Raw genomic sequence first — 15,683 nt, 5'->3', positions numbered from 1 at the left:
TACACTATGCCAGCAGTCTTGCAGAGGTCACTGCCAAGAGAGCTTCACCACACCCTCAGAGTTTAATGGCCTGATCATTGGAAAAGAAAAGTTGTGTTTTCACAGCTACATGGGGAAGCTTTCAGTGGAGATGGATCCTTTCTCGGAATATTATGGGCTACTGCTTCCCATGGCAGTCCTGTTTACACATTACTTAGTGCTCCTGTACATGGCTGCTAAAACTAAGCACAGCTGTGAAATCTGTCTGAAGCCTGTTTTCATGACTTGTCATTAAGCAAGTTTGGCCTCATCAGGAGATTCCACATTGTTACCAGATGAAGAATCAGCAGCAGCTCTATGGTGCCGCTAATCAACATTCAGTGAGAATTCGGGTGAACTCTCCAAAAATAAGGGTTTACTTGCACTTTCCTGATACCAAAAATGATACTTTTAATTTTTTTTAACCCTTGCCACAGGCTGGTTCAAGGCTTCCTGAAGGCAAACACTTTCAGAAGCACAAGTAGAAACTCAGTGCCTAATTTTCACAGATTAGGGGAGTTAGGAAGTTGCAGCAATGGTTTCCCATTGTCTGGTTCAACTGCCTTCTCAGCTGAAGACAGTGCTTCCCCACCTTCTCCCTCACATCTGCCAGGATATTGCTTGCATGACAAGCTCACAGAGGCAGAGGTGGCAGCCTGCCCTGGAGCTACTGGTGCTCATGCCTCAGCACTTCTGCTCCAGCCCTGAAGTTTGTTATGAGGCGTTCAGCACAGTCTAGCCACAAAACATGTAGAGCACAGACATGAGAATGCACAGCACAGCACAAACACCTAGCAAGAGGGCACTCCTCTCTTTGAACTCGTGTTGTTTTACTAGATCAGGGGGCCTGCTCTCCTGGGCCTAGAAAGAGGAGAGCTCAGACCGAGGACACGGATTTGGAGTGTTCAAGTGTAATAAAATGATTGCAGCGGTGCGTATGCATACTGTGCTGAAAAACAAGTCTGTTGCTAGGGGCATGCCTGGCTTGTTCACCTATCACTACAGATACCTCCAACACACCTTCTGGCCAAATGGGGTCATGCTTGCTTCTCCTGGTTTGGAAACAATCCAGAACACTGCAGAGCCAATACCTTCCCAAGGGACAAAGAGATAACAGTCACTTTGGACTTTCTATTGAATAAAGTAAGCTCCAAAACAGAAATAGAAAAAAGAGAACAGTCATTTTTGTTGGCTCTGAAAGTGCGGGGTCTCATTTAGTGCAGCCTGTTACTCTCATCTAGTCCTCCCACAGAACAGTAACTTGGTCCAAGAGCAGCATTACTACTCAGTGAAAATCACTGGGGCTGCTTTTGAGCTTGAGCCCTACACAGTGTAACATCACTGACAGATGGATCTTGTACTGAAGTCCTTCTCTGTGTTTGGCAAGGATGTATCAGTGAAGAGAAAATGGAAGGCTCCTCTCCAAGAATGGGTTAGGCAAACTTGTAATATATTCTAACCCAATGTTTGCCACATACTGCAGCTGGCATGTCTTCTACTACCTGTATATCCTACAGGAAAAGAACTGAAGAGGAGATTAATGTATTCACAAATTCATGTGGAAACATTTCAGTTTGAGTGCAATCCTTTTTGCATATCTAATTGTTTAGCTCTGATATTTTCTAAATATTACTTTAACTTATGAAATGCAGTCTTCGAGGGGAGGCAACTTTTTCTCCCTTTCAGAGTGAACTTTGTTGTTGTTTAAATACATGATCTGAACTTCAATAGACTTTTATCACTACAGAGAAAAATAAACATACCCTTCTAGTGTAACATTTGGTTTAACCAAAAATTCTCTGCCTTGCCATTTCAGTTTTGATAATAAACCAGTCTTTTTTCGACCTGTACTCATACTCTAGCCTTTTTTTTATTTATCCAGTGAATCAAAAAAGAAATGTAACTCCACAATGACTATTCTGCCTTCCTGATTTTAAGTTTGGTATTCTGCTTATGTGTGATAGTTTGTCTCAGACTAAGGTATTTATTTGAGTTTTGCCTTCCTAGTTAGCATTTTCTGTAATAGCGTGGGACAAATAAACAGCATATGGCTGCACCATGCAGCGCCTTAATATACAGCATTTCCTGTTAAAACAAAGTTGGTTTAAAGACTCTGCTGACAGGTTTATGATGTCTCTATGGCCACCCTCAAGCCTGCAATGAGGACAGAGGTGTCGCCCAAGCAGAACCCATAAGGAAGCTGTATGCACAGTAGGACAGATAAAAGATTATGGGCATGCAGGCTTTTCATGTGCCTAATGATTTGATTTGATAAGCAGAAAGTGAATCTTTAGCATATCCTGGAATACACACAGAACAACTAGTGAGGAAGCAACATGGATTAAAATTTGCTTATTGCTGGGTATGATTGAGCTGATTTTACATTACAGCACATGTCAGAGTGTGAGTCTGGCCCTGCGGACGCTGTGTCTCCAGAGGGAAGGGGGAGAAGAGGCTGCAGGGAATGTACTGTCAACAGCAGCATAGGGAGCCTGGGTACAGAGCAGTCCAGGAAGGGCAGATTCATGCAGCCAGGCAGGGATTTGCAAAGCAGACGGGAGACGAGAGCCGGGGGTCGGAAAAGCTTAGGAGCCTGCTGAGGTCTTGTGTTTGCCAGGGGGAGGTCTTCCTAAGTGGTGCTTTTTTGTGTGTGTGAGCCTGGGAAAGGACCCTCCTCCCACCCAAAGCTGTTGAACACATCCATAGACATGGTCTAGTTTGCTTTTGAAGACAGAAATGCTTTCAGATTCAAAAGCTATATAATCTTTCATTAAATATGTGCCTTCTGAGGACAGGACAAACCCTTCTTCCATACAGACTACTTGGTCTTTTTGAACAGCGTGTGTTGGCCCAACACTGAAATGATTAGAGAGAATAGGAATCAAGAGTAAACATAAGAAAAAAGGGGATATAACCAAGTACATCTTGGACATAAAGCCAGCAGACATAAGGAGCTGAGTCCATAGAGAACATTCCTCAGGGAGAAAACCCTTCAAGCTACATAGGAAAAGCAAGAAAACAAGAGTTTGGGGTTTTGAGTGGAAAAAAAAACAAACATGAGAGTATGAGGCACTGTCAAGTGGATGAGAAACCCTGAAGGGTGTTTGAGTAGGACAAATGTTAATGTTTCCTCAAAACACAATCGAATTCTCTTAAAACTGGTGTCTCTGTTACAAGATGTAATTCTGTGCCTTAGGCATTGTCTCTGTGGTCACTGGCCTTGTACCTTCATCTACCTGGATAGGAGGCTTCCCTACCTTCAGTCCATCCTGGCCCACAGTGGGGGCTTACCCAGTTCCTCTGGGCTGTGTTTGGATATCACCTCCTTCCCTAGGAGGTTTTCCTCCTGGGCAAGTAAAGATTATGTCTGGACTGGGGAACAGCCATGGTGCTTGATGAGCCAGCAGTCCTGGACCTCCGGTTATGTATGAACGCAGCGCAGCTCCCTTTGGGCTCTTGCTCCCCATGGAGATCAAGCTGTGGTGGGGACTAATGTCTGGCCATGCACAGAAATAGGACATGGGTGGGATGTGAACCTGGGAGTGACAAAGTGCTCCTGCATCCTGGGCCAGGACACAAGAGTATCTGAACAGGCTTCTAAGAGGAACAGATTTTTTTTCTGGCTCTTAAACCAAGGAAAGAAGGAAGCTCCCCAGGGGCACAGACACCTCCTTTACAGAAAGGCAGCCTAGCTGCTGATGGCACCACGAGATCTCTCCTTTGTTTAGGTAGCCACTCAATTCCCTGTGTGCTCAGTCTGGATCTTGTTTCCCTGCTTTCTTCCCTGTCTTAAGAGAGGATTTATTTTCAAGACTTTCATATTTACAGCTTTCTTAATCCTTTTCCTCCCTTTTTCGTGTCCCAGAGTAGTTTTATAGGTTGGCTAGAGAAAAGGAAAATCCTCAAAGCCAGTGCTGGAGGCACTGTCCCGTAATTACTCTCAAGCACGAGCTGGGAGGTTGAGCTGTCCTCTCTGCCTATGTTCTCATGCAAGTGCCCAGAGAGACCCAGGCAGTCTGGGCAGCCCCCAGCCTCACCAGGAATCAGATGGGCTCCAAACATGCCACACGTGGCCATCAGCATGAGCGGCTGTGCGAGGTTTGGTCCTCAGAAGGGGTAAACAGATACCGTGCTGAGTCCTCTCCAGGGAACACTCTCATCGTATTTTGTGTTTTTCCTTTTCAACAACAACCAGAGCAGCCATCCCCACCTCTCATCCCTGTGCTGCCCCTTGGAGACAGACCCACTGTGTTTCCCTGGGAGAGCACAGAAACCCTGTGGACAAGGTGAGGGGTCTCGCTGCCTAGGGGATCCCACCAAGATTCTCTGAACTGGGGTTCAGTTTCAGATTCTTTGAACTAACTCCTGTAGCTAACCTGCATCTCACAGTTGATTTTATTAAGCAGGAAAGGAGTGTAAGAGGAAATCATCCTCTCAAGGTTTTCCTCCCTGCCCTTAACCTTCACCTGCATATCACCACCTTCCCCATCTCTGCTGCAGATGCCATGGTGCAAAGTCTGTGTCTCTGAGAAACCATGGTGTGGCCCTGGTGGGAAAGGGTGGAGGTTACCTCAGCCATGCATGTGCATGAGTCTTACACTGCTGTACACAGGGTGAGGTCCTTTGCACTAAGCAGCCCAAGGGCTGCTCTGTTTCACACACTCCAACGCTCATGAATGCACTGATAACAGTTCTGAGGAACTGAAGCTGATGACAGTTCTGAGGAGAGCAGACTTCTACCATTAGATCCCTTTCCTCCAGCCACTCATCCATTTGATTCTACACTTCTGTGATTGCCAACAGCAGGCAAACCTAGAACAAGAGTGCCTGTGCCAGGTGTTTTGTCAAGCCTTTGTGCTGGGGGAGACCACAAGCTTGCACAGAAAGAATTTACTTTGTTGGGGTCAAAAACCACACAGCCACCAGTGCAGACATCTTTAGCTGAGCCCCATCCCCTCATTTGCCATCAGGGCCACCATCTCTCATTCAGTCTAGTTTAGGTACCTGCTTTGGGACAAGAATAGTCACATCTATATCTATATAAGTCACAGAAGTGTATACTACTTTCTTTCCTACACTATCTGCCCTGCAGATTTTCCTTTAGAGCTGACAGCAATGTAGACAGCAATGTATTTAATCAGAGAATATCAGCAGCCTCCTTAATTGACTCACAGGCTACACACCACCAACACACAGACACTTTTCCAGGACTGTATTACAGCAGTCAATTCACAGATTTAGACTAGTCCTACTGTTGTTTATATGAATTTCCCATCATCTTAATGAATCAAATATGGCCTTTAACTCATAATTATATTTCAATCGTACTAATACCACACAAACCTTTCATTTCCCAGTCAATTCAGACTACAAGTGGAAAGTATGCAGACCACAACTTTTTTACAGCATTCTATAGAAAGAGCTGCTTTCAGGTACAACTATTACATGATGATGTTCTAAAAACAAATAAGCAAACAACAAAAAAGAAGTCACAAAACCAACATAACAGCATATTTGCTCTGGAGCATGGAGTACACAGCTCTGTGTGTCGCAACACACCCGTCCTCAATTGCAAGGATTTTGTGCTTTTTAAACAGAATCCATGACATCTGGGAAATATTTCTGCAAGAATGAATAGGCACACAGTGTCCTGAAAGGTAAATGGCTCCTTATTTCCCCAGAAGCTTTCCAAAGCAGCCTGTACAAGTTCCTTTGGTGTGAACAAAATGCTGTCATCATGATGTGGTTTTATAGTTACCCACTCTGGAGAGTTACCAATTGGAGGTGGTGGGTTTATTTATATCAGATCTTCTGAGGTGGACAAGGGTTAAGAAGATAGTAGCTTCCTCTAGTAGAAATATTTCATGCAACGTGTGCACTACAAGTCACATGGCTCATATCCACATTATATTTGCCTTTCTACACACATGCATACTCAGAAATCAAATTTTAACTTACAAAGACTACTTACACTCCAAGACTTTAAGGGATTTTCACCCCAGAAAAGAAACATGTGGTCCTTTTCCCCATGATGGAAATGACACAGAACCACAAACATGACCACAAATGCCATGAGCAAATGTGACTGCAATGCAAAAATGTAAAGACCCAGTCAGGTCTCCCAAAGGAAAATATTTACCTCAAATGTGCGCAGAACTTTGGCCAATGCCCCAACTTCTTCTTTCAGAGAGAAAATCAAAGAAATCACACCATTTTTATTTGATGACTCTTCAATGTACATAGATTCCTAGAAGAAAACAAACAAACAAAAAAAAGATTTACATACACCCTAGGACTTACAATCATAGGATCATGGAATGTGTAAGTTTGGAAGTGACATTAAAGGTCATCTAGTCCAACCCTCTGCAGTAAGCAGGGACATCTTCACTAGATCAGGTTGCTCAGAGCCCCATCATGCTTGACCATGAATACCTCCAGGTATGGGGCCTCCACTATGTCTCTGGGCAACTTGTGTCAGTGATCTACCACCCTCATATTGAAGAATTTTTTCATAATATCCAATGTAAATCTCCCTTTTTTGAGTTTACAACCGTTACCCCTTGTCCTATTGTTACATGCCCTTGTGATCAGTTCTTCCCCAGCTTTCTTATAGGCACCTTTGGAAGGCCGCTACATAGTCCCCCAGGAGACTTCTCTTCTTCATTTTCTTCGCTCCATTTCCCTTTTGCACAGCATCAGCTATGTAAAGAGGGCAGAAAGTTGCTTTAAATGGGAATCAAGGCAACTGCTGCTGTCAGAAGTAGAGCAACTCCAGGGATGCTCTGATTTATGATGGTAGAGACACAAATCCCTTCTCTCAAACTGGGGTCCACATACAAGTGAGGAAGTCAAAAAGGACATGAAAATAATCTAATATAATCTCTGCCTTGCTTCACTTCTCCAGTGTATCAAGCTCAGGGATGACTGGAAGCATTACTGTGCTTTGGTTTCAGCTACAGTGCAAAGACCTTCCCTTAGGCCTTCTTTTCATTAACACTCAGGATTAAGCAGAGTGATGTAGATGAGCAATGTAGATGAACTGAGAGAAACAGAGCGCAATTCTGTTTCCCTCAATTCTGCTTGTACCTTCCAGGAGAGGTGGTATTCACAAGAGGGATATGGAAGGTGGTTTAAAAAAAACACAGCAGCAACAAAAAACAACCAACCAAACAAAAAGACCTGGGGAAATGTTGGGTCAAACATTTATCTTCCCTAAATCCCACAGTGAGTAAAGACTCAGTCAGGGCAAGATGTGTTTTCATTTATGTTTGTTCCCTCTCTCTTATTGATTTTCCACTCTGCAAATTCCAAAAGGCAATTTCTAGTGTTCCCTAGAAAGGAGAATGTTTATTTTAATTATTTTCAGGGTTCTCATTACCAGAATGTCTTAGTATGTCTCAGTACATGTGGTTCTTTTCACAAAAACCCTGTTAAATAGGGAAGATCTATTTCACCACTTCAGAAACAGGAAAGTGGAGTGAAGCCAGATTTTCAAAATTATCTGGGTACCTGACATGGCAGGTAAGTACCTGCTGAGATTTCCAGAATCGCTTAAGTTTTCTGATGTCAGAGCAAATTTTATGCACAACCATCGCAAACTTTAGGAAGTCACATTAATGCCTTATGTGTTGGGGTTTTTTAACATCTACTGACTTCGGGCAAATGGCCCCTGGTTGGTATTTGGAAGATCACACAAGACATCTGCAACACAGATGGGTTCTGATGTAACAGGTCACGGGTCAAAACTTGACTCAAGATATCCATTCAATTTTTCTTTATGAAGATCTGCATTTTCAGGCAGAGTTTGTAGTCATTATAGTATTGCTTAATTTAACATATTAATCAGAGCATAGTCTCAGTTCCTACATATTGTCCTTAATAAAGACTGTCTTTGTAGCAAACAAATTAATAATCGATATGGCTGCCCTGAAGCCATGAAGTTCCTGGTGGGACTACATTTTCTGAGGCAGTGTTGTAAGGAACTGCCTTCTTTTGTAAAGTAAAGAATTGCTGATTCTTCAGGCTATGTCTGAGACTGACGCTAACTTGAGAATTCATACCCAGAGTTTGCCAACGGATTTTTCTACCTGGCTTTATTTCCAGTGGTTGCAGAGATTATCCAAATATTTTCCATCTTTATGGGGAACCTCTAGTGGGAACTGTAATACAAATGCTAGTTTTATGCTTTGGAAGGAAGACTGTCATCTGCACAACTGTGACACTTCCCACAGCATCTCTGTGTTTCCTGGCTCCTCAGCCAGCCAGGGAGATGGTCCAGCACTTAACTGGTGGGGAGGGGACCAAGAGGAAAACAGTCAGGAGTGGTGTGGCTGCTGGCTAATGAAACCTATTTAAACTTGAAGCAACTGTGAGGGGAAACAATGACAAGACCTTGTCTAAAGGCAAACCAAATGTCAGTACTCTGGAAATTTTTTAATTACTAGTGTAACCAAAACCATCATCTGAAATGTCATCCTTGCATGGCTTTGCCATTCTGTTTCCCCCACCACAACCAAAATTGATCTTAAGGACAGAACTGTAATACACCAGTGTCTGCCTGACGTACTGAGAATTTGTCTTTCATGGTCTGCACTGGAACTGTTTTAAAAGCCATGCACTTATGTATTTAAAATCCTCCTGCCAAGGCATGCTCTGTGGACCAACTCTATGGCAGATTGATTTGAATCTGCATAACAAAGGAATAATTTTCATTTTGGACAACTGCAGAGGATACAATGCAAGGTTTAAGATCTGCAAGATAATGTTGATGTCAATTGATCACTTTATACCATAAGGTTACCAAGCAATGCCTTAAAAACCTTCTTTCCAACCCGGATAGATAGATTGACAGTGGCCATTAGCCTTGATGTGTTGAGATCAGCCACCCTCAAGCTGTCCTCACTCACTTTCCCATCCTTGTAAATTGCTTTATGTGGGTGCTCAAAAGTTGGACTGGTTGCAGTAAGGAGTAGGCACTAATCATCCAAACAGGGTCATACTTGCTTAACTTACTGCCTAACTATTTAACTAACATACTGTGTATATCTACTCATTTCACCAGAAGTTCTTTGAATGAAACTTAGGTCATAAGCACAAAGATGACAGCTTTCCTTGCAGGAGGTTCCTGGTTCTGTTTTCCTGGTACCTAGTTCTTATCAATATATATGAAAGTGATATAGGTCAATATGCAATGGAGACAATGTACATCAACATATACACTGGAGGCAATATACCTCAACATACACACTTGCTTTTTGTAGTACCTATGCACCGTTTCAACTGCTGATCACAGTTTATGCATTCTCAATTCAGATTTTAATTTCTTGGCTTTCAATTTCATATATTGAGAGGAATTGCAGCTTTGGGATAGTTCTACTGTTCTATTACAACTGTGATTATGATTAAGAGTTGAATAAATCATTTAACTGTCACTGAAATACTGCCTATATGATGTATATATGTGATTTATAAACATAGTGTGGGATAAATTAAGCTCTAATTTTCTTCCAGCACCTTTTTTTTTCCCCTGGAAATTAAGCAAGAAACAGTTGGTGAAAATGAAAATCCATTCCTGGACTTAGTACAAGCTCAAAGATAGGATACATGTAGATGCAAGGGTGGGTTTACCTGAGCACAGTGCAAATCTGCATTTACTTTAAGAGAAAGCAAAACTAAAAATGTACAGCTTGGAAAAGTAGTGAAGTGAGATCCTAGAGAATCATTGTGTGAGCTCAGCCTCAGCACATAGAGAGTAGGAATCAACACTTTCCTGGCTACCCCACTCTTAAAAAGGCTTGTAGAAACTGAAGCCCTGTTTTGCATATATTCTGCAGCTTGCCTCTGGCTTCAGCAGCATTGCATAGGACACATACATGCAGAATTTGGTCCTAATAATTAACCACGCTGGCCTCAAGTTACATCACTTGCCCTTGCAGAAGCTATAGTGTCTGTAATCAAAAGGCATGGACTTCAGGACTTTCCTGTATTTTCAAAAGCAAAGGGTTTAAAGTAAGTCAGTAAACAAAAAAAGAAAAGTGATGTAAGAGTCCCAAAATTTAACAAATAGCTCTATCAGGAAAGCATGTCACTTCAGCTGCTTTCCTTTAACAGAAGACAGCCGCTTGCTTTCATCACACAGGTTTAAGACCTGTGTTTAAGCTTCTGTTCTTTCCTGCTTCTTCCATTTGCCATATATGCAAGGATACTGTTGTGTTGTTCATTTCCCTTCTCACTGCACCTCTGCAAGCACAATTACAACAGACAAGAACACCAACTGCCGAAAGGGAGAACGGTGGAGACCAGGCACTGCAAAGCATCAAGACAGGCACCTTGTTTCCCCCCATCTCAGGTCACAGTGCATTTCAAAGAGTAGGGAACAAGATTTGCAAGCATGGAAGGGACAGAGGGAGGCAGCCACAGCCCCTCTGCAAAGACCCAGCACACAGACCCCATCGCTTACCTGGAAAGCATCACCGTTCATTTTGCAGTGCTGTGCGTCCATGTTGCAGAGGCAGTGATGCCCACGCAGGGAGGCCCCTTCGCTGCTGCAGGTGAAGCCTTCTGACCTTACTACAGTGGCCAGAGCTCTGTGCAAAGGTATTTAAAGTGGAGCAAGGGAGGCAAAGCCATCCCCTTCCCCCCCCCTGCTTCTCCAACTCCCTCCCCTGGACACTGTGCCAAGGGGGCGTTCTCCCTACACGCCCCCCCCCACCCACTCACCACTGACACATGGACAAGCCACTCTACACCAGCCAGCCCCTGTGAGTCCCACCCCAGCACACAGAAGTTCTCCAGCGTGTTGTTTCTATCTGTGACCGATGTGGAGAGCAGCGTGCTTTCAATTAACAACTTTCCTCCTCCTGATCAACACCAGTTGCTGTTTTCATTTTCGTGTGTCAAACCCTCATCTTCAGTTCAGCCTCCCCTCCCCATCTATTGCCACCGCTGCAGGCATGTTCAGCCTCAGGGGGGGTTTCCCGTCAGGCCCCACTCCACGTGACCAGAGATCAGATGTTCTTCAGGATCTGCTCTTTGGATGACAGTCATGACGCCAGGGAAGGCTGTGGTGCAGCACAGCCACAGGGCAATTTGTCCTTTAGTGGGACATTTTGGACTGCATCCAAGAAGTCAGATAGCAGGAGACATCGCTACAAGCACTAGGCATTGGAGAGAGATATCTGATACAAAGCAAGAGTGAAACTTAAGTCAGATGTGTGAACTTCACACTGTGAGATGACTCTGGACACGGAGGAGGGGAAGCAGGTGAGGAAGAAAAGGAGCAGGGAACAGTAGGTCAGAACTAGAGGGCAGGGGAATGCGGAAGAACTCCAGAAGATTTATGTGTTCTTGCAGCTGTGGAGCATTACAGTGGGAATAGGGTGAGGTGTGTGAGTAATTTCAGAAAAGGCTGGTAAAGGATTGGCATAAAAGAAGATAGACTCGGTTTAGGAAGAGTCACCAAAGGGGTTGGGATAATTCTGTAGCCCAATACCTGAGGGCAGATGAATAACTGATCACAGAATCACAGAATGTAAGGAGTTGGAAGGGATCACGTTATATGGAAGGATGTCTTGTTATATGGAAGGATGAAGTCTGTACGAAGACAAGCTGTGTCAGGGCAGGCAATCTTGCTATATTTTAATGATAAAGATAAATTATGTGGAATAGAGGAGTCATCTCTTTACTGGTTTTTTTAGCCTTGAGGGAAACAGTGAGCACCAGCGCCAACTCAGTTTGGCAAATACTAATAGAAACTTGCTGTGAATTAGCTGTACTTACAAAATCCAATAGGTGCTAGATCTGATCAGCCTCACAGTAGGAAAACACAGGGATCTCAGTCCAAATCCATGTGGACCTATGACCATGGAGTGAGAATCCAGCCCATCAAAATTATTGCCTGCATAATGTGCATCTGAAGTAACTCAGTGCTTTGGATGCCAATACATACCTTTTTCAGAAGAACTGCTTGTTTGTGCTTCCTACAATTACACGTAGGAGTAGCAAATTAATTTCTGAAGTGACCAGGAAGCCTGTGGTATGGGCTTACACATGGGCATGCAATATACACATAACACTGCTGGGCCAGCAGGTTGGGGCAAGGGCAGATGGGACAGTAGGGGGAAGGGAGGTTAACCTTGGTAATTGCCAGCAGTATAAAAACTATTATTTTGTAACTGCTCTGCCAACAAGATCACTACAGGAGACAGCATTTTGTGTTCTGTGTTTGTGCAGCACCAGGCACCATCCTATCCATGACAGGGACGCTGAAATCCACCTTGAAAAAAAAAAAAAAATCAAACAAAAGAGATGATGGTGATGGCCCTGATTACAGCAGTCCCTGTGCAAGACAAGACGGTCTCCAGCAAGTAGGTTTGTTTAGTTTACACAATCAATGCCTTGCTACCTGGTATATCTATCAAATACATTTAAAAAAACTTGAACGCATGTCCTACAGCTGTGGCATCCAAAGTCATAAACTGCTTTTTCTGTTGTTTGTGCTTTCCTCTTGTTTTTCCCCTCCTCTTTTCACTAATCATTGATCTATCCCTTTTCTCCTCTGCAACTTTTTCAAGCATTTATTTGGGGGTTTTTTTGCTTTTGTCCATCCCTCCCTCTCCTGTTCTTACTCATTACACTCTCCGTTCACCCTACATTGACAGCAATGGCAAGGCAAAATTAAATATTTGGCATGCAAAATACTGCTCATGCTAAATCCTCCTAATTATCTCTTTTGACTCCTCCTTTCCCCTGTGTTTTCTATTTATCTTGCAAGCTTATCTCTTAACTGTTATTGCTACATAATCATAACACTATCACCAGTGTATTGCCACCAGTTCACTGTTTAATCAGCCCGGACTGTCAGAGGTTGCCTGGTAGCAAAAGGCACAGGGTGGGGGGAGCAAAGTTCCTCCTTTCCAGGAGGAATTCCCAGATTCTCTTGTCTGGAGCAAAGTTGTGTGTGTCTCTGTCCAGTGTCATCACCGTATGAACACACAATTGCATCAGTACTGGGTACCTTGGAAAATTTCAGAATGCAAATTGCATGAGCTTTTGGTGACATGACAGGTAAGTCGTCTTTGAAGTCTTAGTCTAGCATGCCAAGCATGGGTTCACCCCCCTGCCGTGGCATTGCTACTTGGGTTTCAAGATGCTCCATGTGCCTGGTTCCCCAGCCCCTGGCTGAGCACCTGAGTGGTGGATCTACTAGTCCAGCTCTGGGCTCTTGCTGCAGCACCACACAATTCCTCTGCCTCCTACCATATGCAGATATGGACTGATGCCCCACATCGCCTCTATCTAAAAACACCTTTTCACTCTCTGAAACATACACCTAGGGGTGCACACGCACACACAGAGCTCACACACACACACAGCTCACACACACAACACACACATCCATTCCTGGCTGTGTGGCTCAGTCACAGCTAAGAGGACTCCTTGCACTGAAAGTTGGCTCATTCCCCTGGCCAGCATGATGCAAGTTCAAAGGGCCACAGACTTTGGCTGCATTTCAGATTGCTTTTGCCCGCCTCAGCCTTTAGCCAGTATTTGCTGAGTGACGTCTTCCCCGGAGCTGTGTGTTTTCTACTTTGGGCAGGGATGTTCTTTCCTGTGCACAGACACTGAGACTATCCATGGCCTGCAGCTCCCTGCCTGTCCTGCTGCTTCAGGGTGTCCCAGTCCATTTGAGGGAGAAGTGAGCAACGGAGAGGCCTTTTCTAGTAGAAACCAGAAGCTCCTGAAAAATTCCCAAATGAGAATTCAAATTCAGTATCTCGGGGTGTGTGTGTGATGTCAGGGAGCTGGGGGGGGGGGGGAGAGTTCCCCTCTTACCAATGTTGTGTATGCATGTACTAGATGTCTCCAGTACTGCAAGCCTCCATTACGCGCCAGCCAGGCTGCATTTCCTCGCAAGCCAGCCTGAACTGTAGTTGCAAAGCCGCCCAGCCACATCCCCCATCCTTGCAGAGCCGGGCTCCCCTACACCTGCAGAGCCCTCTGCTACATGTATTTTGGCAGCACCCCATCCGGTCCCTAACGAGCTTCCCCCGCGCTGCTCCCTCCGGAGCGCGGTGTGGCCGGGAGGTGGCACTGTGTCCTCACGGCAGCGGCCGCCAAAGCCTGGAGCGGGTGGGGGTGATGGAGGGAGGGGAGGCGGGGACGGACATCCAGTTCTCCCAGCCGCCTAGCCCCGGGAACGGGGCGGGGGGGAGGTGTGAGGGGGGAAGGGATGTCCGCCTCCCAGACTACGGCAGGCATCACCCAAACACCCCCCACACACACACCCCCCCCTCCTTTCCTGGGGACTGCCAGCGCGGAGACGCCGGGAAGAACACCCCCAGCCTCCAAAATTCAGCTCTCAAAATTAAGTGCTGGGAGGAAGGGAGGGGACGGGACAGCCAGCTATGATTTATTCCCCGGGGCTGTGATAGACGCGGGACGCGTGGCCGCACAATGGGACCACCCGGCGGGGCCGGCGGGCGAAGGGCCCCGCTCCGCGGGCGCGGAGGGCCGAGGACACCGCGCACCCCGGCGCCGGCGGGCGGCACCTCCCGGTGCGACCCGCGGGAGAGGCGGAGGGGCGAGCGGCCCGGGGCTGGGACCGGGGGCAGCGGGGAGCGGGGCGGGGCGACTGCCGCGGCTGCTTTTTTTTACAGCCCTATATGCAAACTGTCACTTCAGGTTAGCACAAGACCTGATGTAGCTCATTAGCATGAGCTGTATCTAATATGCTTAAAACCTCTAATTATTTATTATGCCCTAATTGGCAGCCCAAGAAATGTCTGCAAAGTGATGAGTGTTCATCCCAAGGCGCCCTTCGAGAAGAATTCGGCAGTGTTCCTGGTCAAACGTCATTTTTAATACTTCATTTGGATCAGAGACTTTATTCTCCCTGTAGACGATACGACGCTAAGAAACTCACGACTCGCTGTCCCGAGCAGTACCCTCTGCCCGCCCTGCGAGCCACAGCCACGCACAACACGGTTTAATGCTCCAAGTCCTCCTTTCTGTGAAGGGACAGTTAGAAAGAGACGTTAAAGTTCATCAAGTATGGGAAAGTGTAGGCAGATGCTCCTTGAAAATTACTTATCCGAAGGAACTAGTGGCCTAGGGGGCGGGGGAGGGAAACGCTTTCCTGCCTTCTGAAAGTACCAAAGTTTTGAAAATTATATTCACACAGAAACTGTTTCAAAACAAGTTTACCTCTCCGGGGTCGCCCTCCCCTCCCTCCTAATTGCCTCTTTTTTTTTTTTTTCTTTCTTTCTTTTTTCTTTTTATTTCCCCTACCAAGTCTGCATTATGTTTCTTCAGGTTGCGCCAACTATTTATTTATCTTTATTCTTTCTGTCTTTCTTTTCATTCATTATTCTCCCTTTTTATTTTTTTCCCCCTTCCTTGTGTGTGTGGCTTCTCGGTCTGATCTGTAGCTTGTTACCACCCACTGCACGCTCGCTCCTGCAGCCGAGGTGTTTCTATACAAACTTCAGCGTCCAGTTGTCATATTAATTATTACACTGAGTAATGACTGAAATAGTCAAAATAAGGGGAGACTCAAGAGAGCTTTTTCTTGCTGCTCAAAGATTCAGCAAAGAAGCCTTGCAACAAAGCACTAATTGGTCCCCAGAAATACTCTGACAAGGCATGGAAGATAGGTTTCATAAAGC

The 15,683-nt window shown here is 45.2% G+C and overlaps 1 protein-coding gene across 1 annotated transcript in view; it reads right to left on the bottom strand.

Annotated features, from left to right (window-relative positions):
* The window catches only part of PAH (phenylalanine hydroxylase), a gene marked incomplete at its 5' end in the record, with an annotated part of 36,032 nt that extends 25,513 nt beyond the window's left edge, over positions 1-10,519 (bottom strand). The window contains 2 exons of the mRNA XM_084270872.1: positions 6,158-6,265; positions 10,478-10,519. Coding sequence (XP_084126998.1) covers positions 6,158-6,265; positions 10,478-10,519 — 150 coding nt within the window. The remainder of the gene's footprint in view (positions 1-6,157; positions 6,266-10,477) is intronic.
* Between the last annotated feature and the right edge of the window lie 5,164 nt (positions 10,520-15,683).

Source organism: Gallinula chloropus (genome assembly GCF_964237585.1).
Source record: "Gallinula chloropus genome assembly, chromosome: 1".
In the NCBI taxonomy this organism is placed as follows: domain Eukaryota; kingdom Metazoa; phylum Chordata; class Aves; order Gruiformes; family Rallidae; genus Gallinula; species Gallinula chloropus.
This window is presented reverse-complemented; position numbering and strand designations above follow the sequence as displayed.